The following is a 24005-nucleotide window of genomic DNA, read 5'->3' on the forward strand; positions in this document are numbered from 1 at the left end:
GTTATCAGTTTAATATCTTATATATTCTCAGAATCCTGACTATAGGTTTCCATGGTGGTTTTACCTCCATAACTAAATTACAAGATCCCTGAAGCATTCATAATATCTTACTCCTATGCTTACTTTGTAATTTTCTCAGCTAAATCCCCTGTAATATATAGTGGATAGTCAAAAATATTTATCTCATAGTTGATATAAATGGTTTATGATTTTATTATTACATTAGCGCTACACAGTTATAAGAAATTTCCCTTGGCATATCTCTGACCTAGAAGTGTTAAATACAGATGTTGTGAGTATTACGTTAAACAACTTTTCTCTTGTTCACCTAGTACTCTTTTCCTAATTTTATACCTAGTAATCTCCTATACATCCTTCAGATATTTTATTCTTTATTTGCTTCCTCAAAATGCAAATACTGATTTTTCCTGTTGTATGATATCATCTTTAAATAATTTTTTATAACTTTCAATTTATTGGTATTACTGCTTTACTTAAATCCATTCCTTTCAAACTAATTTGCTTTCTATCACTGTGTATTAATTTGCATTTTCTACACTTTTATATGTAAATGTAATCATACTATGTACTCTTTATTTTTGGTCTGGCTTCTTTTACTCAGTGTAATTGTTTTTGTGTATCCATAGTTTGTTACCTTCTATTGTTGGGTAGTATTCTATTTTATGGATATACCTACATCTTGGGACATTTGCGTTGTTTTTAATTGTTGATAACTAAAGTTATTGGTGATTATGAAGAAAACTGTCATGAACAACTTTGTACAAGTTTTTGTGCGAAAATATGCTTTAATTTCTACTGGGTAATAGGAGTGGAATGGCTGGGCCACATGATAGGTGTATGTTTAACTTTTTAAGAAATTGCCATACTGTTTTCCAGTATATTTGTATTACTAGCAGTGTATTAGGATTCCAGTTTCTCCACATCCTTGCAACATTTGGTATAGTAAGTCAGTTTTATTAAACTGGAACAATTCTAGTAGCTATAGAGTGATGTTTTGTTGTTTTAATTTGCATTTTCTTAATAATTAATGATGTTGAGCATGCTCATTTGCCATTTGTACATATATATATATATTTTTTGGTGAAGAGTCTATGCAAATATTTTTCCCATTTAAGAAACAATTGGGTTGTTGGTCTTGAGTTGTAAATGTTCTTAATGTATTCTAGATACGAGTTCTTAGATATGTTTTGTATACATTTTCTTCCATGTGTTTCTTCTCTTTTTATTTTCTTAATGATATCTTTTGAGGAACAGAAGTTTTAAATTTTGATAAAGTCCAATTTATCATTTTTTGATCATGCTTTTGGATTGGATCTAAGTTTGCCTAACCCAAAGTCCAAAATATATTCTCTTGTCTTTTCCTTGTAGAAGTTTTATAGTTTTTAGGTATTACATCTAGGTCTATGACCTACTTTGAGTTCATTTTTGTATATGGTATATATGCATCAAAGTTAATTTTTTTGCATATGCATAACCAATTATTCCAGCAGCATTTATTAAAAAGATTGTCCTCTCTTGCCTTTGTATTTTTGTTGAAATCTGACTTCTGTATCTGGTGGGTCTATTTCTTCACTCTTCATTTTCTTCCACTGATCTATGTGCCTGTTTTTATGCCAGTACCCTATTGTTTTGATTACTATAAGCTTTATGATAAGTCTTTGAATCACATAGTGTAAGTTCTTCAACTTTGTTCTTTTTCAAATTTGTTTGATCATGCAAGGTCCTTTGTCTTCCATGTAAATATTAGAATCACTTTGCCAATTTTGACAAAAAAAGGCTGCTGGGATTGTAATTGAGATTGAGTTGAGTCTATCAATTAATTTGGGAAGAATTATCATTTTAGCAATACTGAGTCTTCTTATCTATGAACACGATGTATCCCTCCATTTATTTAGATCTTCAATTTTTCTCAGCAGTGTTTTATAATTTCAGTGTATAGGTCTTGCACACCTTTTTTTTAAAAAAAATCAGATTTATCTATTTCACTTTTTTTCACACTATTGTTAATGGTATTTTAAAAAAGATAATTTCTGATTGTTCCTTGCTAGCATATAGACATATAACTGATTTTTATATGTTGACCTTTTATCCTGCAACTTTGTTAAGTCCATTCATCAGTTCTAGTAGCTTTTTTGTATATTTCTTAGGGTTTTCTACATAGATGATTCTTTCATCTGTAAATAAGATAGTCTTACTTCTTATTTTCCAATTTTTATTGCCTTATATTTCTTTTTCTTGCCTTACTGCACCAAATTGATTGATTGTTCTACATGTTTTGGGCTCCACTATTCTGAAAGGAAAATATATTACTTTATAAAAAGACTTTGCTCCATACTAGATTTCTATGTACTGGATAAGACGTGCAACCTGAGCCCTAGTAACAGGATAAAAGACAGATTACTAACGCTGGCATTTCCTTCTTTAGAATATTGTCATCACTTTTCCCTTCTTCTGCCAGTTTCCAGGACAGGTTTTCTCTGCTAGAGGAGAGACATTTGTCGAGTAGTTATTTTCTCAAAAATAGAAAGTTATCTTCAGCAGTAACTAAAGGCTACATGAAAATTGTTTGACAAAGGTGGGACTTCTGAACAGGTCCACTTTGGGGCCAGGTAGTGAAGTATGTGGCATTTTTCTCTGATGGAGTTTTGCCTGCCTTAGCACCTCTTTCCCTAGAATTGTGCTGATTTTGTTCTTCTCTCTGCTGCCTACAGTGTTCTATCTAGGTTTCTTCACTCTGAGATGTATGAATACTCCGGACTTCCCTCCCCCTCACCCGTCCCCCCCAGTTCTCTAACTCTTATCAGAATGGAGGTGTTCTGAATTCTATTATTCCAAGTTAGTTAATTAGACTGCCTTGTCTGATAGCTCCCAATTGAAAAGCTATTGGATAAATTAAGAATGTATTAGCTCTCTGGAGGGAATCACATTTTTTTACGGGTTTGTTGAGATAAATTTACATAATATAAAATTCACCCATTTAAAGTATAGAATTCAGTGGTATTCTAATATAGTCACAGAAATGTGCAACCATCACCACACTCAGTTTAAGAACATCTCATCATCTCTGAAAGAAATCTCATATCCTTTAGCTATCACTCCCTTATCCCTTTGTCTTCCTTACCTCTCTCCCCACCTACTAATCTACTTTCTATTGCTATAGAATTGCTTATTCTGGATATGTCATGTAAATGATATAATACAATATGTACTCTTTTGTGACAGGCTTCTTTCACTTAGCATAATGTTTTCAAGGTTTATCCATGTTGTAGCATGTATTGGTAATTTATTCTTTCTTAGGGCCAAATGACAATATTCTCTTGTATCGATACACCACATTTAGTTTATCCATTTGTCATTTGATGGACATTTGTTTTCATTTCTCTTGAGTATATATTTAGGAGTAGAATGTCTGGGTCATATGAGGAACTGCCAGATTATTTTCCAAAGTAGGGGCACCATTTTACATTCCTACCAGCAGCGCTGAGGGTTCTGATTTCTCCACATATTTGCCAGATCTATGATTTTCCTTTTTAAAAAAAGTATCTAGCTATCTTTTTATCTATCTATCTATCTATCTATCTATCTATCTATCTATCTATCTATCAATCTATCTATCTATCAATCAATCAATCATCTATCATCTCCTTCCTAGTGGGTATGAAGTAGTATCTCTTGGTTTTGATTTGCATTTCTCTAATGACTGGTAATGTTGAGAATCTTTTTTATAAGCTCTTTGATCAGTTGATTATCTTCTTTTGAAGAATGTCTTCAGATCCTTTGTCCATTTTTAAATTGAGTTATGCACGTCTTTTTTTATTTTAATGCCTACAGCACCTGGTCTTCCTAGGTGGTCTCCCATCCAGGTAGTAAACAGACCCGGACCCTGCATAGTTTCCGAGATCAGACGGGATTGGGTTTGTTCAGGGTTGCATGGCCATAGACTATGCACGTTTTTTTATTGTTGAGTTCTAAGAGTTCTTTATGTATTCTGGATATAAGATCCTTATCAGATAAATGATTTGAAAGTATTATCTGATTCTGTAGATGGTCTTTTCACTTTCTTGATGGTGAATATGTCTTTCATGAACAAAAGTTTTCTGATTTTGATGAAACCCAATTTCTTTATTGGCTATTCTGAGTTCTCTGCAATTCCAATTTCTATAAAGAAGTCAGCCAAGGTCCTGATAGGAATGCACTGAACCTGTAGGTCAGTTTGGAGGTATTGCCATCTTAATGTTAGCTTTCCAATTAGTGAAAATCAGAAGTTTTTCCATTTATTTTATTTTATTTTTTTCTCCACTTATTTTAGATATACAGCAATGTTTTTTGGTTTTTATAGTATAAGTTTTATACTTCATTTGTTAAAATTATTCCTAAGTATTTTATCTTTTTGATTCTTTTGTAAGTTGAATTGTTTCCTTATGTTCATTTTTGGTTTGTTTGCTGCTAGTATATAGACACACAACTGATTTTTGTGTATTGATCTTGTATCCTGAAACCTTGCTGAACTTGTTTATTCTAATAGTTTTTAAGTGGCTTTCTTAGGATTTCCTAAGCTCATGTCATCTGCAAATAGAGATAGTTTTACATTTTAAGCTCATGTCATCTGCAAATAGAGATAGTTTTACTTCTTCCTTTCCAATTTTGAGGCCTTTTTCTTGCCTAATTGCCCTCGCTCAAACCACTGATTCTTACTTTTCTTACAGAAGTTTAGTAGATTTTCCTGAATAAATGTTTATTCATTTGTTATATGCCCTTAGGACCATTTCTACAGACTTTAAGTGGTTGGTTTTTAAAATAATTTTCACTAGTTTTGCTGGAAGTGGGACCACGTAGCTCCTCACTCTCTCATGTTGGAAATAGAACTCTGGGAATTGCATTTTAAAAGACTAGATGTAAAATGGTTATGCTAGACTTAAAAGAATCAACTTCTGATGGAGATATTTTAGACCAAGCATTGAACTGCTGAGGCTTGTAAGAAGTGGAGGATATTCCCCAAAGCGTAATTTGTGGGAGACAACTTATGCTATTCTTCTGTGAATCAATGAAAGAGACCAAGAAAAAGCCTGCTATGAAACCCAGTAAGAGTTCTGTCACTTCTAGATGCTCCAACTACATTTACTCAGCATACAATAATGTTTTTCTAAGATTTTATAAAAAATTTTAAACATACAGAAAAATTGAAAGAATGTTATATTGAACACCATATTCTCACCACCTAGCACTATAGTTAGCATTTTATTGTATTTGCTTAATGACATATCTATCTATCCAGTCATCTTATTTCTTAAACATATTTTATAAGTTAAAGATATCAATACATTTCCCCCTAGACACTTCAGCATGAACATCATTAACTAGAGCTTAATATTTGTTTACCTTTTTAAAGGTGAAATTTACATAGAGTGAAATGCACAAATCTTAAGTGTAACATTTGATGAGTTTTGACTAATACAGACACTGATACAATGGAAACCTCTTTTAAATTTTGAGACAGTTTCATTCCAGAAAGCTTCCTTAATCCCCTTTTCAGACAATCTCCCCATCCCTATCCACCAGGTAACCATCTTCTAATTTTTTTAAACCATAGCTTAATTTCACTTCTCTAGGACATTATATAAATGGAATAGCATATACTCTTTTGTGTAAGGCTTCTTTCACTCGACTTTGGAGATTCACCCATGTTGTTGCATTAATTAATAATTGGTTCCTTTTGATTCTATCGTGTGACCATTTCTTTACTTTCCTGTTGATGAATACCTAGATTGTTTCCATTTTAAAGTTATTATTACTCTAGTTGCTCTGGCATTCAATATAATCTTTCTGTGGATACATGCTTACTTCTGTCTTGAAGGAATGCCTAGGAGGGGAATTTTAGGGGTCATAGTTTTGGATATATTTACTTATAAAAGAAATTACCAATATATATACTTTTTTCCCAGCGCAGTTACACTATTTTACATTCTCATCAAAAATGAAGATTCTGTTTGCTTCATGTCCTTGCCAAACTTTGGTGTTGTCCATGTGAAAAATTTTATACATTCTGGTTCATGTGTAGATGCTTTAATTTATATTTCTCTGAGGATAAATGATAGTGAGCACTTTTTCACATACTCATTGGCTATTTGCATCTATTCTTTTGTGAAATATCTGTTCCAGTCTTTTACCTGTTTTTAAAATTGGATTATTTTTTTATTAGTGAGTTGTAGGAATTTTATGAATATCCTAAAAATCAGTTCTGTGTCAGATATATGTATTTTGAATATTTTCTGTCAGACATATGGCTTGCTTTCTCATTTTTATTTATAGTATCTTTGATGAGCAGAAGTTTTTAGTTTCGATGAATTCTAATTTCATTTTTTTCTCTTAAAAAATGTGTCCTTTCTTTTTTTGTGTGTGTCCTGTCTATGAAATCTTTGCCTATCCTCAAATCATGTAGATATTCTTCTGTGTTTTCTTTTAGGACCTTCATAGTATTAGGTTTCACATTTTAAATTATTTTTGTGTATATTGTAAATAAGTTATTAAGATTTATTTTTTCTTTATAGATATATAGTTCTTGGTCTTGTGATTTTTTTTATATTTTCTCTGAATCACCTCATTTTATAACTAGAACTTATAGCCATTCACTTTTTGCTTTTGTTTAGCAATCCTGACTTTCACTTTTGTATTGTTTTCTGGTATTTACTAAACTTTTGTTTAGAAGTTTTAAAAAGGAAAGAAGAACTGTGAATTTGCCTCAATTAGTCTGGGATGGACTGTCTTGTATGTTGTAAGATCAGAAGTTTTAAAGAGCAGTAATAAAGAGGCAGTTAGTTCACAGAAAGAGAAACTAAGTTTGCAAACCGAGGTTCAGTTAAACCCTGAAAAATCAGTTGGTAGAGAAACCTTTGAAATTCACATATTTCACTCTCTGTTAAAGCTTAAGTTGATATTTGGCTTACACTGTCTTCTTCCATCAAACACTGTCAGACGACCAAAATCCAATATGATAATAACACCTGATATTCATGTAGCACTATGCAGTTTATAAATTACTTTCACAAATAAAGTAAGGTAGTAATTACTCATACCATTAAAAAAGAGAGATGAATACATGGAAGTGCTGAATGGCTATATAAGTTACCCACAGTTATAGAGCTAGTACGTGGTGAAGCTAAGGCTAGAGTTTATTTTTTTAGCTTATAAATAACAAATTTATTTCTCACAGTTCTGGAGCCCGGAAAGACTAATATCAAAGTGCCAACATGATCAAGAGTTTGGTGAGAGCCCAACTTCCTAAAATGCACCTTCTCACTGTGTCCTCACATGGTGAAAGAAGCAAAGGAGCTCTCTTTTATAAAACCACTAATCCCATTCCTGAGGGCTCTGCCCTCTGATCTAATCTAAGGCTAGAGTTTAGATCTTCTGACTCTGTCAATCTTCCTGAGATGAAAAATAATTTCCTTGATCTCTGTTTATATCCTTCTTTCTCCCTTACCCCTCTCCTCTCCTGTCCCATTCTAATCTATCATCCACAGTGTCCTGCTCCTGGCTGGTGAAATGGTTACAGTATAGCAAGACACAGTGCTATACAAAATGTGCAGGTAGCCTGTTTAGCATCCTTTCAGATTTGATGCTATGGAATAACTTAGCAGATAGAATGAATTAGTTTTCATTTTAATACAGTAATATATTTCTCCTCAATGTCATTTTCTGTTCTTTTTAATTCTCAATTTTTTAAAATTGATTTTATTTTTTAGGGAAGTTTTAGGTTTACAGAAACATTGAGCAGAAGGTCCAGAGAGTTCCCTATACTGCCACCTTCCCCCAATAGTATTAACATCCTGCATTAGTGTATCATATTTGTTACAATCAATTAGTCAGTAGTGACACATTATTCTTACCTAAAGTTCATAATTTGCATTAGGGTTCACTCTTTGTGTTTTACATTCTGTGGATTTTGATAAAGATATAATGATACGTATTCACTATTACACTATTATACAGAGTAATTTTACTGCCCTAAAAATCTACTGTGCTCCATCTCTTCATTTCTCCCTACCCTGAACCCCTGGCAACCAGTGATCTTTTTATGATTTTCATAGTTCTGCCTTTACCAGATGTCATATCGTTGGAATCATACAGTATGTTGCTTTTTCAGATTGTCTCCTTTCAATTAGCAATATGCATTTAAGTCTTCTCCATGTCTTTTCATGGCTTGGAAGATCATTTCTTTTCATTGCTGAAAAATATGTCATGATATGGATGTGTTTCACAGTTTGTTTATCCATTTACCAGCTAGAATATGCTCAACATCAGCTCCACTTTTGTAAAACATAGACATGGATTTTATTTTAAGAGATGAGAAAAAAACTCCTGCCTATTAGGAGTTGAATCAATCCCCTTTGCAAGGGCAAGGAATTGGGAGCAAAAATTCTCTACGGTTCTGAAAAGTTGAAGCAGGTCATACAGAAACAGAAGAGCTTTGACTGAGAATCATTCTCATGTTCCTCCAGAAGGGATACTGTGGGCAAGAGTGTCTCGAGAATCTGAATAAATAGGCCCATGATCATTGCAAGAACCCAAGTGTGTAACTTTTCATAAAAGTACCTCTCTGTTTTTCAGTGTGTCAAGAAGCTGTCTGGGAAGCTTTCAGGACTTTTTGGGATCGACTTCCTGGGCGTGAGGAGTATCGTTACTGGATGAATTTGTGTGAGGATGGAATCACAACTATATTTGAAATGGGCACAAATTTTAGTCAGTCTGTGGAACATAGAAGCTTAATTATGAAGGTAAGTTCAGTAACAAGGGAAGGAATTGCTGGATTTTTGTAGGAGTGTGTATATGCAGCTAGAGCCTAAAGGAAAAAAGAACAAGGGGCAGATCCCCACATTACTGTTTTTTGTTGAATTAGGCTATTTGAGTGAGCAGCCAGAGGGGGTGGCCTAGTCTTTGTATCCCTAGATCTGGCCATTATAATAAACATTGTTAATTCAGTAAAAGCCTCAGCCTTGTTTATAAATGTAAATGTTTGGACATAGTACTCGGCAAAGATTTAGGCTAAGAACATAAATCTGTGAGGGTCAAACATTTTTGCTAAAGTTTTATATATTACCAATTCAGATTGGATATCAATGACTCTAATTAAGATAGAGGATATAGTTCATTGAATAAATGTCTAGAGTAAACTATAAATGTGATTTCAATTGATGAATTTGCTTACTTGTTTTCCTTGCTTTAGTCATTAGTTTATTCTTAGCTAAGAATAAGTAAACATGCACATAGAGAAATTATCTGCCCACCTTCTTCTTTTCATGGAACATTCATGAATTCATGACAAAACTGTTTAGATATATGTGGCAAATTGTTCATAATGAATTATGCACCCTGTATCTCCCTGTCCATCTCTTTTCAGCTCTGATGTAGTTTCCTTTGTGAGGAACCAACCCCCAGTGTAGCAAATTTAGCTCCCGTAATTCTTTGAACTTCCATAATTCTTTATTCATTCTTTAAGGTTTTACTTCTTACATTTTATTATTATTAATAATAAGTGATAGGTGAACACAGAATACGATATGCATATGATGTGTTATTGTACACTTGAAACTCATATAACATTATTAACCAGTGTTACCCCAATAAATTTAATAAAAACAATAATGATAATGTGACTAATTTCTCTAGTAGACTATGACCTAAAGGGCAAGGATTATGTAATTATTTGTTCATTTTTCATTCCCAAGATAAAGTAAATGTGTAATAAATATTTGTTGAAATAAAAAAATATAAGCAATACCTACACTGTCTTTTTCCTACTTGCTGCAATTTATAATTTTACAAATATCATTTTCAAATACTGGTTTTAAGTATTATGTACCTTAGAATGAGGAAAGAATTTTTGATGGCATAACTCTGAGCTACTTTTGTTTGGGTCTAATGAAATTAGTACATATTAAAGTAATACAATGTTATCTTATTTTTCTACTATTATTATTTACATCTAGCAGAGGCATACTATTAATTTCTTTTAACATTTGGTCCTACAGGGGGATGATCTCATTAAGTGGAGGCAAGCTGGGGAGAGATGGATGATCTGATAAACATGGGTGGTTTTTTTTGCAGGGTTATAAACATTTTGAAGGTGTGCAGGTATTTGTGTGTTTTAAAATGAACTCAACCTTTAATCATGGCACCTCACATTTTAAGCAAAGATATTGCACATATTTTTCCTCTGTTACATTTTTTTAACTGGTCAGTATTAATGATTATGAGAATAGCTACCATTTATTCAAGCCCTATACCAGGCCATGTATTAAAAACATTACACACATCTAATAAACAGTAACTCTACAAGGAGGTAGTAATGTCCCCATTTTATAGGTAAGTACATTAAGCATTAGAGTTATTACATTCTTATCCTAGATCACAAAAACAGATGGATTGGAGCTTAACTCCAGAATTAGTTCAGTATTCCAAAAGCCATGTTCTTTTTCCTATACCATTGGACCTCTTTTCTCAATCATTACCAGTTTTACATATTGCAGTGGCTAATATGGAATAGCTGTTTGATGAAAAAAGAAACACATACACGCATTTATATTTATCAGTGTTGTCCATATCAGTTGTGTTCATGGCATAGGATCAACTGATAGAGCCGAAAATAATATGATGTAGAGTTAGTATTACCAAAACAATAGCATCTTGTGATGTTACATTGGAAAATGTCTCCTAAGTGGAAATTTTCATAAGTTTAGATATAAAGGCATAGGAAATATACTTTCAATAAATACTTAGTAGAATATGCATACAAAGGGGGTAATTTGTTACCTGGATTGGGTCTTAAATAACAAGTACAAATTAGCTAAATGAGGAGTAGTTTGGAATGGACATTCTAGGCAGAGGGGACAACATAAACCAAGTGTTCGTAGGGAATGACTTGGGCCAGTATACCAGCAGTGACAGGATACCAGACTGGAAAAGTGGAAAACTTAACAAGTTTGTCTTTAATAACTCTACATAATAGGAAACCATTGAAAGATTGTAGGTAGGTGAGTCACAGGGGCTAATTTGATAGTTTTTCATTTTAAAAAGGTCACTAGGTTTCGAGACTGGGCAGAACGACATAGATGATAGTGGCTTTGTTCATCTGCTCTTGTGGCCAAATGAAAGTTGTGATGGAGCAAACAGCAAGCAGAGTCTCATGGGGTCTGGATGAACAGAAGTTCTACAACTAGAGAGAAAAATAAGAAATCATGCTGCAGTGGTGGAAGGTAGAAGGGGGTGAAGACTCGAGGCTGCCTAGTTCCCAGCGGCTGAATGGGACAGAGGCTGTGGCAGCTGCAGACACCTCTTAAAGGGGTCATGTCTGCAACTGGACTTTCACAGTGATGGACTTGCTCACTCTGAGCACTAGCACCAGGCCAGCTGCTTGGGGGGTGGGGATGGGGTGGGGCACCAGAGACTTAAAGGGGGAATGCTGAGTTGTTGGAGCGAGAGCCAGAGGAGATGCTTTCTCCTGGTAGAAGTGCCAGGAGTATCCATTGTTCCTATGTTGAGCCCAACCCCCACCCAGTGTGCAGACACAATGCCACCATAACTGAGATGTCATGGAACTGGATAACAGAGGTCGCTCTGCCCAGGGGATTCCCTGAAACTCTGCCTCTCCCAACTTGCGGCCACACCCAAGCCACGTTCAGTTGTGTCTTTGGTGAGTTGTGTACAACTTGCCGAGCAGCTCCAAGACCCACACTGGTGGCAGCTAACCTCGATTTCTGGTATGGCTTCTTGAGGCAACTATAAGCACAGCATCTGTGGATTGCTTGCTGAATCTTAACAGGTAGCCCCAGAAGGGCACAGGCTTGGGCTAAACTTGGCCTGCAGCTGAACAAACCCCTCTGAGGACTGTGCCACTGGACACCTACTACACAAAACCATGCTAATAAGACCGGGAGACTTAGGACTTTTGCTTAGTACATAGAAGCAGACACAGAAAGGCAGCAAAAATGAGAAGACAAAGAGGCAGAAACCATGTGGGAGAACAGAATAGAGGTCCAAGAATAATGGAGTCAAGCGATCTAACAGATGCAGAGTTCAAAACACTGTTTATAAAGATGCCGAAAGAAATTAAGGGAAGAGTAGTTGAACTCACTGAGAACTTTAACAAAGAGATAAAAACATAAAAAATGGAAATGGAAATTATAAAAGGGAACCAGTCAGAAACGAAGAACACATTATCTGAGATGAAGAGTGTATTAGAGGGAATCAACAGAGTGGATGAAGAAGAGGATCAAACCACTGATATAGAGAATGAGGAAGCCAAGGACACTCAATCAGAATGGCAAGAAAAAGGAAGCCAAGACTATAACAATAATTTAAAAGCCTATGGGACATAATTAAATGTAAAAATATCCATGTCATAGGAAGAGGGAGAACAAGAGGTTGGAAAGCTATTTGAAGAAACAATGATGGAAAACTTCCCTGACCTGGTGAAGGAAATAGATATACAACCCAGGAAGCTCAGAGAGTCCCAAGAAAGAGGAAATCCAAAGATGCCCATACAAGACACATCATAATTAAAATGCTAAAGGTTAAATACAAAGAAAATATTAAAAGCAGCAGGAGAAAAGCAGTTAGTTACCTACAAGGGAGCACCCATGAGACTGGCTGCTGATTTCTCAAAGGAAACTTTGCAGGACAGAAGGACTTGACACAAAATATTCAAAGTGATGAAAACCCAGGATCTACAACCAGGAATATTCTTTCCAGCAAACCTATCATTTAAAGTCAAAGATGGGTAAAGAGCTCCCCAGATAAAAATAAGCTAAAGAAGTTCATTAATATTAAGCCAGTATTACAGGAATTGTTGGAGGGACTTCTTTAAGAAGAAAAAACATGAAACAAAATGGTAATAACTACATTCCTATCCACAAGTACCTCAAATGGAAAACAATTAAGTACTCTAACCAAAAGATAGAGTGGCTGAATGGATAAGAATGTACGCTGCCTACAAGAGACTCACTTCAGTTTAAAAGATACACACAGACTAAAAGGAAGCGATGGAAAAAGATATTGCCTTGATGGACCTGGAGGGTATTGCGCTGAATGAAGTCAGTTAGAGAAAGACAAATGCCACATGATTTCACGTACATATGGAATCTAAAGAACAAAATAACAACAACAAAAATGAAAACAAACTCATAGATACAGAGAATATTTTGAGGGCTACTTGATGGGGGAGATTGTGGAGGACAGTGAAAAAGGGCAAAGGGATTAAGAAATACAAATGTTTAGTTACAAAATAGTCATGGAGATATAAGGTATAGCATAAGGAAAATAGTCAACAATGTCGTAATAAATATGTAAGGGGAAGAGGAGTACTAGATTAAGTGTGGTGATCACTTGATATCTAATCTGTATGCTGTACAACAGAAACTAATATTGTGTGCCAACTATAATTAAAAAAACATATTGAATTGTACAATGTAAATATGAACAACTAATTATCTGTTTTATTTCCAAAAAACTGGGGGAAAAAAAAGGTCACTAGGTTTCCATAAATCATAAGGTGAATTAGAGGGGACAAGACTTGAGCAGAGAGACCAGGTTGGATGCTGCTTCAGTACTGCAGGCACGAGGGGATGAGGATCATAACTAGACCAAGAGGTAGGGGAAGGGAGTGTAAGAGACGTAAGTGGGAAACACTAATCATGTTTGGATTAGTCATGGATTGACTAATACCATGGGAGTGGTATAGGATGAAGGAATGGCCCAGGAAACCTCCCAGTTTCTAGCTTGGATGACTAAGACTTAGAACTCAGGCAGAGAAGCAGCTTTGTAGATGGTGGTGCAGGGAGAATAAGTTCACTTTTGAATGTGTTGATTTGAGCCATCTGTGAAATGTGAATTCCTTGATACTTAGGTATGAAGACAAGGAATGGTCTGGGTTGTAAATAGAGCTTTGGGAATCATCATCCTTGTGGTAATTAAGGCCATGAGGTTATCTAGAACAGTCTATAGAGTAAGAAGAGCTGTGAGTTATAAGTATCATGAGAGTTAGAATAGTCTCTTCGTTTTACAGATGAGGAAATTAAGGTCTAACATGGAGATTTGGGGGTTTGCCTCTATAGCTAAGTGAGAGAAAATGGGACTTGAAACTAGGTCTTCTAACTCCAAGTTAGTGTTCTTTTTAACATATTGGTCTCAAAATAAAACCACTAATTTAGAGGAAACTTGGGGACAATTTGCCTTGGAATGCCCCAGAAGAATAATCCAATAATTGCTATAATTTTTCTTTTTTCTGAATTCTGGAGAAGCATATTTATCCATTATTTTCATCTACATGTTTATATTATTCTGTGAGTTACTGTAAGTGTTAGATCATAAAATACTCTGATTCTAAGTCCATAGAGGGTTAATGTAAAGCTCTGCCAATCTCTAACTTGTAGACTGTTTGGAATGATTAGCAGGTAAAGTATGTTAACCTATGCCCATTAAAAGAGAAGCATAGGAATTTTGGGGCACATAACCAGACTGAGTGTAGGGATGTTCTCACAGTCCAAAACAAACTTGGCATCACTAGTACCTTGCTTTAACTATTTGTCTAACCATAGAAAATAATAACAGATTCTATAATGTTAGGGCATTAGTGTTCTCTATGCAATAAGTTTTATTTATAGCTTATTAACTGTTGTTAACTCATGCAGTCATTTTTTAAAATTTTTGTTTTTCTTAGAAACTGGCATACACAAAGGAAACTGTAAGCAGGTGAGTGTCTATTTTCCCTTAAATTCATGTTTGGTAAGAGAGATGTATCATACCTACTACAAGGCTCACCCCAAATTAAATGGTCCCTTTCTAATTTCTTGCCAGTTCCTGCAATGACCAGACCTGTGGGTTAGTCCCAAATTCTTTTTTTCATCATGAGGCCACTCCCTTTCCAGATCCCCACCACTGCCACTGTGCTTGTTTACTGTCTGACCTTACTGGGAGGCAGACTTGTGCCTCTCTCTTGGGGAGAAAATAGATTTCTGAAGATGGAATATAAATAATCTACTGTAGTTGAGGCTTATAGCTAATGATAAAATTGCTCAGAAATGGTACACCTTAGTGGAAGATAGTTCATTAAATGATAGTTGGTGGTGTGCATCACTTTACTGAGGAATGATGATGATGATCTTGAAGTATAGGAGTAGCACAACCTTGAGGAACCTCCAATGTTATGAGTCTTGACTTCATTGGCCTTTAGGCTTAGGGTTAAGGTCATTTCTGGCTCCTGAGAAGTAGCAGGGCAAATCAGATCATGAAAGGTGAGGGATTTTGAACCTACAGGGGCTAAAGATTTCTAATTCTATCCATATTCAGAATATCTAGATTATGCCAGCAAATGGGTGATTTTTTTTAGAAACATACTACTAGGGCATGCAATCCAGGTTAGAACCCAGAAGTTTGCCTCAGATTAGAAGGAAGGATAGATCAAAAAACCATGTAGGTAGGTCAGTGTCCAGAGATTCACTCTGGGTTGCAGAGTCCAGGCAATAGTTGGGGTATACATGTGGGTGGTAGTGTGGTATGTGTATGTTTCAAATCAAACATGAGTAAACGGAGAGAAGTAGGACTCTTTGTGGTCTCACTTATCCACATAGCCTATGTTACCACTGAGTCTATGCTGGGGTCTGGGACTGAGCACCTACTTAGATGTGAGACCATGTGGTTTCTTGAGTGTGGGCTCTTCGCCACTGAGAGGCAGAGCTTGGAGTTTCCTCATGATTGCCATTGCAGTCAGAGGTGGTGGACTAAATATTCTGGTGAGTCCTACCAGTGCCAGTAATCTTCATGGTAGCACATTTTACACATCTTATGTGATTAAGAAATACATCAATACTAAATAAATATGGTGCTGAACCCTCAAGTTTGCTTGTGGAAATGGACATTGTAAAAATTGTAGCTAGTGAGTTTTTGTAAAGTGATGGAAGGAGGGTTATCTGAAATAGGACTGGAAGTTGTTAGCACCATAGGAGAATGTGTGTGGCTCATAACACCTGAGGTGAACTGAGGTAGCGGGAAGGTGCTTGGGGTATAGTGCACATGTGTGTTTTGTGTATTCCTGTGTGACTTACTTTAACTGGATACCGTTTTCTGCATTCCTCAGTGTTTCTTGTGGTGAAGTTGTGTATATATGAAGGAGAAATTTGCATTATGCTCATTTGTTTTCTAATATATTAATCACATTAGAATACATTGACAAATAAGCATCATTGCAGAACTGAGTATTATACTTTTATTGATAAGGCACTATCTGTATAAGGTAGAGGAGAGGACTCAAAATATTGTTCACTATCCTTAGAAAATAAAGCATGTATAAAAGTAACAATACATATGAACTAAAATATAACTGAATTTTATCATAAAAAGGGATACTCTTCAACAGTAAAAATATATACTGATATATACAAGGTGTATGACTGATAATGGACTAACAACACAGTGACCCTCAAAAGCATTATGCTAAGTGAAAGACACTAGTTACAAAAGACTATACGTCATATGATATATATATTTATGTAAATATATATATTTATAAAACTACATTTTGAGAGTTTTAAGTTAGTATCCATCCCATGAATCTAGAACAGATCAGGTTGGAGTTGGATAAAAACTCTCAACTGTGGTAGTTGCTGAAATTGGGTTACCTGGAGTCAGGTAACACTGGGAGGGAACCCTTAGGAATGGTATAAGAATTACTTTAACTTGAATACCACAGTGAACTCTTAAAACCCTTAATTTGCCTATTATTTTTCTGATTTTTTTATGATTCAGATTTATTTTTATGATTTTTTGAGATTATTCTCATATTCTCTTTGTTAAAAGACTTGTGTTAGTTTTCTATTGCTAATGTAACAAATTACCACAAATTTTGATAGCATAAAATGATGCAAATTTATCTGATTATACCATAGTACAAAAGTCTGAAATGGGGCTCAAGGTGTCGGCAGGCCTGCGTTCCTTTCCGGAGCCTCTAGAGGAAAACCTCTTTTCTTGCCTTTTCCAGCTTCTAGAGGTCGACCTCACTAGTTAGCTCTGACTCCCTTCCATCTTCAAAGCCAGTGATGGCTTGTCGAGGCTTCCTCACCTTCCATCCCTCTGATAGTCTTCTACCTTTCTCTTCACCTGGATAACCAGGATTTGCTCCCTACTTTAAGGCCAGTTGATTAACAACCTTAATTCCCCATGTGAATAACATATTCACAAGCTCTAGGGATTAGGATGTGGAGGCCACTATGCTGTCTACCACAATTCTTTCCTATAATTTAAATTGCTGCTTTTATGTGAACTCTATCCTATGTGTTGATATATGGCTTGCACCAAATATTCTGCCATGTGCTGTTTTAAGCGTCCCTTATTGTCATCTGCCAAGTCTCTTTAAAAGATAGCATTTTCCACCTTACTCAGGACCTCACATCCCTTCCTACCCCTTAGAAATCTCTGCCTGTCATTGTTTCTCTCTTCTCAGTCTTCAACTTGTCCCATTACTAACTTGTTCCCATTAGCAGTTAAGCATGCTGAAGTTTCTCCCATATTACCTATTTTACAAAAAGCCCTTCTCCAGCACTTGTCTCCATTGCAGCTGTACATCTTGAAAGCATCTCCACTTAGCTCCCGTAACTGCTTAAAACCCTGCTATCTGGTCTTACTATTGTATCCACAATAACCAATACAAGTCTTGGCTTCGCATATGTGCTTACCAAATATTTAAGTGAATAACTGAATTTCTGCTCAATCATCCAAGTCTATAACCAGGACTCTGGTGATAGTCTTAGAGTAAAGACTGTTCTTTGGGATTTTTTTGATACGTCAGTTAACTTACATTTATAGTTGAGGATACTTATCATAGAACACAAAGCCAAATATACATTTTTTTTAAGCAAATGTTTTATTCTTTGTAGGATGACACATATGCCACTGCTTCATTAATCTGTGCTTTCTCCTGTATTTATTTAACATTTAATACTTTTCATAATGCTTCTGCACATAATATTTTATTTAATTTTCATCAATACTTTTGTGAAATAGGTAGGGTGGGGAGGTGTTCCTGTTTTAGTGATTAAGTTCTTGAGGCCCAGAGTAACTGAAGTATTTTCCCAAGTCACATACAAAGTTAATGATACATCTGGGACTAGCACCCAAGATTCCTGGTCCATGCCTTGAGTTCTTTTGTTGTCATGTGCTGATTATAGTTAACAGATTCAAGAGCAAAGCAAAGTATAAAATATTGTCAAGGGAAGTAGTAATCTAGATAGGAAATTATGCTTGCCTTCTTTTACTGTATTTTAAAACTTATGTTTTATGTGGCTATAATATTTTTTGACACAATCCCCCCTGAATTCCACTGACATGATTAGGCAGCATCTATGAGTAATAAATTATGCGCTAGATGAGTTGAGAAAATGAGACCAAAAGGGGTCGTTTGCTGCTGGTTATTTAGCTAAAGGTCATAGCTGAACAACTTCAGATTTGTGGTTTGGCTTGGAAATGAAGTGGCATTTCTGTTTCCAAATTCAACACGACTCTGTGTTCTAGTTTTGTCTGAGTGGCAGTCTAGTTTGGTCTGAGTGACAGTTTAGGGGATCTCTGCAGGAGGCCTACCTAATGAGAACATATGAAAGGATTCTTGTTGTTAAGTATTCTTAACTGTCTTTTGAAAGGAGAGTGGGAAGATGAGGAATTAAGTGTTGGAGTGTTAGGCAAGTGATTTGAATTACTGAGAGTTGCCTACTTACCATTATTAAAAAAATGTTATTTCGAATTCAGTAAGTGAAATCTAGTTTTATTGAAGTAAGCAAACTTCATTCTGATTGCTTACTTAGAAAATTAGCTTAAGTTTGATTTTGATGCGGGGACAGTTTGACCAACTCCAGGTGAGGTCTGATCTCTCTGTTGTCATCTCAGCTTCCTCTTCTATTTACTATGTTGTGCTTTGGCCACTTTGTCTTACTTTGTCTACTTTGCTCTTCATACCTGTTGCACTCCATAGCTCTCCAACTGTGGCTGGGTTTCCCATCCTCTTTCTGGGACCTTAAGGACACATTTTGACTTTTAGGTGGTTTAATTTGTGTAGGCCACTATTGTTAAGATAAGCTGAAGCCATCTTGCCCTTCTGATAATATGGATCACATAAAGGCCATGTTGTAAGGAATTATTGCGTGACCCTAGGAAAATGGCTTTATCCACTTGGGCCTCATTTTTTCATTTATTAAGCGAGGTTGTTGGGAAGAGGTTCTGCCTTGTGAGCAATTGATAGATCCTGTTCAGGCCTGATGATGTTAACATCTGTTTCAGATGCCTCTGAATCCCATTTAAAAAAAATCTGCACCTCCTGCAACCCAAGAAGCCTCTTGATGCTTCTTCATCACCTAGGTCTTCCTCCGTATCACACATTATAGTGACTTATGCAGAAGTCATATTCCTTTAGATTCTTCTAGAGTTCAGTGTCCTCAACCTTTTGGGCACCAGGGACCGGTGCTTCTGTGAGAATCTAATGCCTGATGAGCTGAGGTGGAGCTGAGGCTGTGATGCTAGTGCTGGGAAAAGGCTGCAACTACAGATGAAGCTTTGCTCACTCACCTGCCGCTCACCTCCTGCTATGAGGCCCGGTTCCTAACAGGCCACAGATTGGTAACTGGTCCACAGCCCAGGGATTGTGGATCCCTGTTCTAGATGACAGCTCACTTAATAAGCAATTTCCTATAAATGCAATATAAATAACCAGTAGTGGTTTGTTGTAATGGTTTAATATGTTATTCTTTCTAGATAGTATTTTTAAAAACCAGAAGAATCTTTATGGTAAGATTATTTTTTAAACCTGTGTTTCTCAAATATTTTACCAAAGCCTTGGGGTTCAGGGAAAATAGCCTTAGCTGACTCCCCCACTCCAGTTCCAGGCATAAAATGTCTTTGAATTATCATATTTTATCTTAATATTCATTTAAACTTTATAATCTATCCATAATATAGCCACATTTTTTAAAAACATTAAAATTGATGCTCAAGATGTGTGCCACGTTTACTTGTGGCTTGAGTACCACCCTGTCCCACCCAATGACCTAATTTAGAGCAGAAGGGCAATCTAAAGGAGTGGTTCTAAAGATGGGACTTACCTGGCACATTGGTAGGTCTGTGAGGGAGACATTTTTGACTGTGAATGAATCACTTTAGGAAGCTGACTTGTGTAAAGTTGAAAAGAGTTTTCAATTGCTATGAGTTGAAAATTGGTGTAATCACTGTCCAGCTCCTTTGTAAAAGGGTAATGAAACAGCCCCTTCCCCTTAGGACATGTATATAAACTTTAAAGTTCTAAAACTTCCCCAAATTACTATAATTTAAAATAAATATTTTTAGAGTATATGGAAATTTGGACTTATAGAAACCCACTTTCCTTCCTTCAGAGCAGGGGCTTTCTCAGAGTGCTTTCTGATCTCTGCTTGCAGTTGCAGGGTGGCATGGTTAAAGGATAGCTGGGCAACCCGAAGCCTACAAGTGTTACTGGAGCATCTAAGTCAATGAGATATGTACAGGTTTTGCACCAAAGAAAGTAAAGATTTATTTTAGAGAGTTACAAGTCCCAGAGACACAGACAGCTATTACTCTCAAAAACCTGGCTCCCTAGGTATCTTGATGGGATAGATTATATAGGGAAAAATCCTTAGTCATGGAAACTGAGGGAGTTGGTGTCATGGGCGCTACTGACTGGATGGGGCTGGGGTAATTAGTCATCATATAAGGTTTTGGAATCAGCTATGACATCATCGTGTCTGGTCCCCTGGTCAGTAGGGCTGTTCCACCTTGATGGGTCTGGGGCTGAAACACACCCAAAGCCAAGATATTATCCTTCCTTTAACGAAAACTTATTGTCCTCATGATCCATAGACCTGGGGCTTTATTCTTAAAAGACTTAACACTGTCCAGAACCTTATGTCCTAAGGCTTAGTGATTAAGGGTATAGGAATGCAAAGGTGGAAGGATAAGCGCAGAAAAAGCAAGTGAATCACAATGCCATTATTCTAGGCAAAGCCTGTTTGAATCAGAGCAAAAGCTATCTTAAAGAAATGAAGTATGCACAGTTACACTAGTAGTCTGACCCATTCTCTAGGCTTGATTTTTCTTATGTAAAACACTTTCATGATTCCTATGATTTCTCAGATGAGTTGAGGTCTGTGCTTATATGTTCCCCTTAGCAGCCAGCATTTTTCAATCTGTAGTACTTATTGCATTTGTAATTCCTTTTTCTATAAGTATATAACTTTCATAGACCATGGGTGTTTTCTTCACAACTATATGCCATGTCTTTTATACTGCTTTGCCAATAGTATTTACTTATTCACTCCAAAAATATCTATTTAATGCCTACTAAATAGCAGGTACTATTTAGACTGGAAATACAGCAAGAATATGGCAGGCAAAGTCCCTAATTTCATGGTTTAGATTTTAAGGCAGTCCTATTCAATAGAACTTTCTAATGATGGAAGTGTTCCTTACTGTGCTGTTTAACATGGTAGTCATCAGTCACATGTGACAGTCGAGCACTTTGACTATTTCCTGCCAATCCCTCTGGCCTGTAAAGTTTCTGTTGAGAAATCAGCTGACAGTATTATGGGAGCTCCCTTGTAGTTAGCTAATTGCTTTTCTCCTGCAGCTTTTAAGATTCTCTCTTTGTATTTAACCTTTGGCATTTTAATTATGATGTGTCTTGGTATGGGCCTCTTCGGATTCATCTTTTTTGGAACTCTGAACTTCCTGGGGTTGTATGTCTATTTCCTTTACTAGATTAGGGAAGTTTTCTGTCATTATTTCTTCAAATAGGTTTTCAACTCCTTGCTCTCTCTCTCCTCTTTCTGGTACCCCTTATGATGCAAATGTTGTTATACTTGATGTTGACCCAAAGGCTTCTTAAACTACCTTCATTTATCTTTTTGTTAAAGTTTTCACTGAGTTCATCTACTCTTCCCCTAAGTTACTTGAACATCTTTAAAACCAGTGTTTTGAACTCTGCATCTGGTACATTGCTTGTCTCCATTTTGATGAATTTTTTTTCTGGAGCTTTGTTCTTTTCTTTCATGTGGGACATGCTTCTTTGTCTCCCCATTTTTCCTGCCTTCCTGTGTCTGTTTCTATATATTAGGTAGATTTCCTAAGTCTCCCAGTCTTTGTAGAGTGGCTTTATGTAGTAGGTGTGCTGTGGGACCCCTCTTGGGAGGGGTTCAGCTGCAGGCTAAATTCAACTGCAGACTGAGTACCTCCAGGGCCACCTGGTAAGAGTCACCAAGCAATTCACATATGGCTGCCTCCGATGCTGGGGTTATAGGTACTTCAAGGGGCCAAGTCAGAAACTGAGGCTGGCTGCCACTAGTGTGGAGCTTGGGGCTGCTCAGCAAGAGTTACAGGGCACACTAAGGCCAGATGCTGCTTCTTTGGGTTTTGTGAGCCTTTGAGAGATTTTGTGAAATTTCGCAGCAGGAGCCAAGACAGCCCATTTGTATGGAATAAATCACTGGGAGAGGCTTGGGTGGGCCCACAAGTTGGGAGAGGCGGAGTCTCCAGGAATCCCCTGGGTGGAGCAACCTGTGTTATCCAGGTTGATGGTGACTCTGATATGGCGGCTCCTGTGTCTGCAGGCTGGGAGCTGGGAGGGCTCAACAAAGGAGCAATGGCTTCTTTCTGCACCTCTCTCTGGGAGAAAGCCTCTCCTCCAGCCCTCTCCCTAAAGTTTGGCAACTCAACGCCTCCCCATATGTCCCTGGCGCCTCTGGAGCTGCTGCCCCAGCTCTGGAGCTCAGAGTGAGCAAGTCCGTCAGTGAGTGAGGCCGGGCGTGGGCCCTTTAAGAGGAAGGTTTCCAATTTCTGTAGGCCCTCTATCTCAGCCACAACCTCTGCTGGTTTTCACAGCCAGAAGTTGTAGGGACTTCTCTTCCCAGCACCGGAATCCTAGTCTGGGGACTCCTTGTTCCTCAGGTCGGGGAGTGGGCTCTGCAGACAAGATATCTCTCCTGATTCTTGATTGCCACATGCGATTGTGGTACCAAACCACTTCGCGCCTCCACCCCTCCTACTGTTTTGAGGTTACCTGTTAGTTTTTGTCCCTAGTTGTAGGGCTTCTGTTCAGCCACACCTCAGGTGACTCTGCATGCTGGTTGCTCTGTAGTTTTGTTATAATTTTGATGTGGTCGCTAGAGGAGGCGTGCATATCCTCTACCTTCTACGTCATCTTGTCATCTTCCTAGTGAAGTCTTTTTTGGAAAAACAAAACAAAAACTAATAAACCTTCACATTTCTATCATTTTATTAACTCTAAACACTTTTTTTCCTAGCCCTGAATTGTCATCTCCAGTTCCTGTTGGTGATACCTCAACGTTGGGAGGTATGCTTTGTGCCTTTAATCACTTTTCTTTTTAAATTATTTATAGTTTAACACACTCTTGCAAGCAAACACATTTTTAAGCTCACATTTAAAAATTGTGTTTCTCTCTCTTTATATGTTGTTCTCAAGAAAAAATAATTCTTCACTAATTTTATGGCATTATGTTGTGGTTACTTAAAAATCTTTAATTAGTATGATACAAATCGGAAAACTACATAAAACAAATGTATGACCTGAAGGATTATTTTAAAGCAAACCCTCTGTAACTACTGCTTATGTTAACAAGTGGAAACTTTTTTAGCTCCACCATTTTTCGTTTGTCTTGCATGGTTTCCCAGAGTAAGGATTTTTCTGATTGCATTCTGTGGTGTACTTTAACATGTTTCATTGACCTCCATATTTCCTGTAAATTGGTAGTTGCTTTCTTTATTTTTAATTTATTTAAAAAGCTTCTCTTTATTGGAAATTTTAAACATTTACAAAAATTAAAGTAGCACAATGAATCCCAGCTTGAACAATTATTAATTTATGGGCAGTCTCTAACCTTCACCCACTTCCCCTTTCTGGTAATGTTACTTCTTTTAATATTTCT

At 36.5% G+C, this 24005-nt stretch overlaps 1 protein-coding gene and 1 pseudogene across 1 annotated transcript in view; one reads left to right on the forward strand and one right to left on the reverse strand.

Moving 5' to 3' along the window:
- The window catches only part of IMPG2 (interphotoreceptor matrix proteoglycan 2), a 73466-nt gene that overhangs the window by 11486 nt on the left and 37975 nt on the right, over nucleotides 1-24005 (forward strand). Inside the window, exons 3-5 of the mRNA XM_011355700.2 lie at nucleotides 8629-8795; nucleotides 14735-14766; nucleotides 23364-23413. Of these exons, the coding sequence (XP_011354002.2) occupies nucleotides 8629-8795; nucleotides 14735-14766; nucleotides 23364-23413 (249 nt within the window). The remainder of the gene's footprint in view (nucleotides 1-8628; nucleotides 8796-14734; nucleotides 14767-23363; nucleotides 23414-24005) is intronic.
- Nucleotides 3844-3963, reverse strand: LOC111736965 (annotated as a pseudogene).

This window comes from Pteropus vampyrus, unplaced genomic scaffold, assembly GCF_000151845.1.
Source record: "Pteropus vampyrus isolate Shadow unplaced genomic scaffold, Pvam_2.0 Scaffold1, whole genome shotgun sequence".
Taxonomy (NCBI): domain Eukaryota; kingdom Metazoa; phylum Chordata; class Mammalia; order Chiroptera; family Pteropodidae; genus Pteropus; species Pteropus vampyrus.